The 4,088-nt window shown below is 38.9% G+C and overlaps 1 protein-coding gene across 1 annotated transcript; it reads right to left on the bottom strand.

The window, feature by feature from the left end:
* Positions 1-220: 220 nt before the first annotated feature.
* Positions 221-2,294, bottom strand: LOC131535098 (uncharacterized). Its single transcript, XM_058768169.1, has 5 exons — positions 2,241-2,294; positions 1,681-2,148; positions 1,247-1,400; positions 731-1,115; positions 221-620 (listed from the first exon to the last, which is right to left on the bottom strand). The coding sequence occupies exons 2-5, from the start codon at positions 2,096-2,098 to the stop codon at positions 465-467; spliced, it is 1,113 nt and encodes a 370-aa protein (XP_058624152.1). The 5' UTR covers positions 2,099-2,148; positions 2,241-2,294; the 3' UTR covers positions 221-464.
* Positions 2,295-4,088: the final 1,794 nt, after the last annotated feature.

Raw genomic sequence — 4,088 nt, forward strand, 5'->3', positions numbered from 1 at the left:
CGTTCTACCTGTTAAAAGAAAGGAATATAGTAGAATATATATTTTAATCAGCTGATGTGTACATTTGAAGTACTTTGCATTTTATTTGTGTTTGCTATTTTCAACAGAGCACTTTGGCAAAAACAATGCACTTTTTTATTGTATTTAAGAATGGAATAGAGAAATCTATTTTTCGAGGCAAGACTGAATGTTCTTAAATTATTAATGGATTTCTGCCTTAATGTTCTTAAAATAATTGCTGGTTATAATTGCAAGCGTTTGTTTGTGTAAGTTTGAAGCCTAGTTTGTATTCTTCAGATCATAGGTTTATAAATCTAGACTGAATATTACAAAAGTTAATAGAAGACATCTTAAATACATTTTAGTTATTCTCTTTTTATCCCCCTCAAGTCAAATGTTTTGGAAATAAGTATTCATAAAACAGGAAACTTTTTTGACTATAAATTGAATGTAGAGTAACAGTTTCAACTTACGTGAATTCTGACATTGGCAGTTTTCCTTGAGTCGATGACTTCCTTGTGGCTAAGCTGATTTTTGCCCTTTGTGAATGCAGGGATGACGAGGCTTGCTCCTCTGCAGAGAAGTTCTTCTCGAATGAGGAATCCTCGATCTGCCATAACCTTCAACACAATCATAAAAAAAATTAAATTATGCTACAACTATTTTATTTATTTGAGAGGGAGTGTTTGAAGGGGGATAGATTTACATGTTATAAAAAGAAGCAATTTACCTGGTCCCCATGCTCCAGCTGTTCCAGGAATCCACTGTTGATTGTCAGCTCCTTGTCTGATACCCGGCCACCCCAGCACTTGGACAGAAAGCAAACTGCTCCTGTTGGAGTAATTCCCACCAACAGCTTCAACGTGTTGTGATGTTTGTATGTGGAGTATGTAATATTTCGAGCTAGTAAATTAGATGGCCGCTGTATGAAGATCTCACTGCAGTCAATTATGACACAAGTCTTTTTGTATCTTCTAGTTTTCTTAAAAGCTTTAGGCAGGTTTCTTATTATCGCCCCTTTTTCTGGCCACACTATCAGGAACTTCAGGGCATCAGCCATTACAGAGCTTCCGATGTTCACTATCTTTGTTACTTGGTCAGCACTTATCTTGAACCTTAATCAAAACATTAATGAATAGAAATCATGATTAATTATATTTGCAATGTTAAAAAAAGTGGATAACTTCTAAATGGTTTATTTTTGTGATGACAATCAAACACCACAGTTACAGGCAATGAATCTCACCTGTATGCTAGGTCCTTGTTCTGCAGTCCCAGCCTCAGCTTCATTAAAAGAAGAAGGACCTTGTCTGTGATGCTCAATTTCTCACAGAAGTAGGGCAGTTGACGAGCAGACACCACTTTAACTATCCAATCAAATAGTTTCCGACTTCTGAGTCCTTCAACAAAAGTGGTAGTAATTTGGATTGTCACCTACATCGGGTGTAGATTGGATGCTGATAGACATATTTATTAACCAGTCCAAGTGCATGCGCCGCAAAAAGTGATGAAAACGTACAATTTTAATAATATATATCATTGCATTATAAATCTCAATTTCATTAATTTTTATTTATTTTATCTGCTCAAATCAAGGGCAAATAAACTTTAAATAAAATTGTACTTATTTTTACATCATATATTGCAGTGTTCAGTCATATTGAACTAAAAAGCACATACCTGTGTAATACTTGAGTTGTTTTTCGCTCAGATTGTTTACAGTGAATTCTTCTTTATTTAGAGCTTCTTGAAGTTTCGTGCTCTTCTCATTGTAGTACACAGCTGCTCGTTGCTGTGCCAGAAGTTCTTCTGCCAGTCTCTTGGTCTCTGCCTCGAGCTGCTCTTTTTTCGCTGCCTGGTCAGAGCAACTGGCGCTAGTTTCTGTGGTCATTTCGTTGTCAGCAGAAGTGGGATCGGGGTCAACACTGACGATCACTTCACAGTCCATGCTAACATCATGATCACCCAGGTCCGGAACCGTAGCGGAAGTAGAAGTGGAAGGCATTGCGGATGGAAGGCGTTGCCTCTTGATCCTCCGTTCGTATCGCTGAACAGCCTTTTCTTTTGCTTTTAAGTTTTGCGATCCAGAATAGCCCATTTTGATGTGAGGAACATAGTCTGGGTGCTGTGGATCGCGGTTTGGGACACCTGAATCAGAATGCGAAAACATATGACTCGGTTGATTTGACTCAGTTTTATTTTTTTCAATCTTCTATAAATACATAGTCACTAAGACTTACCATGAACAAAATGAGCCTCACAAACTCGATCAGAAGCTGCAGGAATCCAGGCTTTCTTCGAGCGTCAGGTTCAATCGCCTAATTGCACGCAACCATTTCTTTCGTTTTCGCGATCCTTTTCGGAGGGAATTGAAAAACTTTTATCAGGCCCCCAACGAGCCGCATAATCGACCACACAGCAAGAGTGAACCATCCTCTTCTCTAAATCCTCATCCAAACGTGCAAAACAATCAAATTACAGGTATCTAGCGGTGTTTCCTGCCACACGATTCCCATGATGCAACGCGACAAACGTAAACAATGACGTCACAAAAGATCCGCCTATAGGCTCTGTACTGCAGTTATACTGTATTGTGCAACAAGTAGCACGTGCTGTGGTTACAGTAGACTTGGCAAGAGTTTTTTAATTTTTTGTAACGTAGACTTCCTATAAAATATTCGTACAAAAATATTTACCTATGGAATATTTCACCCGCATCGATTAATAACCCGCACGTGAGATCTTCCTTCGCGCCAAAGGGCGTTGTCCTGACAACGAGTCTCGCGAGCAGTACTTGTAACGGACAGTAAATCAGCGTCTTTTCCATAGTGTCTACTGTAGGATGGATATAAAAGTATAAAACACGTTTTGGTTTGACAACATCGTTCATATGTGAACTATCACAGTTAAAGCACAAAGACATAACATTACACCCCGAGACCTTTCACAAGTGCGACAAAAGAGAAGAAACGCTTCCCGGAAGAAGTTCATCAGGCGAGTTGGAGACTAGTCGACTCATCCAGTTTAGCGGTGAGTGTAATGTCTAATGTCCTCATATATCTTTAGTTATAATTTTAGAGAGATTTAAAATGACTTCACGGATATCTTATTCAACCCGCTGAGATGAGAAGAAGATGACACCGTGTCCTAACTACACGCGACGCGACGCCGCGACACGCGATAAAAGGTATCTTTTCCATGTTAATCAGAGTTTTGTCCTAACTAGAAACGGTTTCTATTTACGCGACGTCGCGGCTGGAACAACAACATACAAACTATATGACAGTAGATAATCCGTGGTGATTATATGCTTTATTCAAAGTTAAACGTGTCTAATATGAGTTTAAATATCATATTGCGTGACCCTATAGCCATACTGAAAGCAACAACAGATAGTTTACCTCAGATCTTGAAAAATAAATTAAATCAAAGATGACCATTAAAACTGTGAACTCAGTGCGAACCAACGAGTGTATTCCATAACAAAGATGTTATCATTCACTCAGTATGTATATTTAATGATGTTAAAAAGCTTTAAAATTTATGAATTAGATTATAAACGTATCCATTTCGTTGCAAGAGCAGTGCGCTTCCAGAGAGAGCCCGCCCACACACGCTTCTGATTGGCTGTGATATTTGATTGATTCTGTCGCGTCGCGACTGGTGTGGACACCCAAATTGCTTGTCGCTGGAATCTTGTCGCGTCGCGTGTAGTTAGGACACGGCGTGAGAGGAAACGCCGCTTCTGTATCTGTAGCGCGCGCGGGTCTGTGCGCGAGGAGCTTATGATAGAAAGACAAACAACTGATTTAATGCTGTTTTTACTACACTTTTACTATAATAAACACCAACACCTCAGTCCAACCAGTGACAACCCTGTGTATAGATGAATTTAACTCTGCTATGGCTCAGCAATTTGTTATAAGCAATCATGTTATTGTCCAGCTCAGTACAGTTCTCAATAGCATCAGTACTTCATTTATAATAATTTTTGTACTGAATACAGTGTATTTGTTTGTTTGTTTGTTTGTTTCTAGGAGAGCATCAACCCCTAATTGACATGAGGAAAAAATCATTGAAAAGTGTTC

This window comes from Onychostoma macrolepis, unplaced genomic scaffold (assembly GCF_012432095.1).
Source record: "Onychostoma macrolepis isolate SWU-2019 unplaced genomic scaffold, ASM1243209v1 Scaffold138, whole genome shotgun sequence".
Taxonomy (NCBI): Eukaryota; Metazoa; Chordata; class Actinopteri; order Cypriniformes; family Cyprinidae; genus Onychostoma; species Onychostoma macrolepis.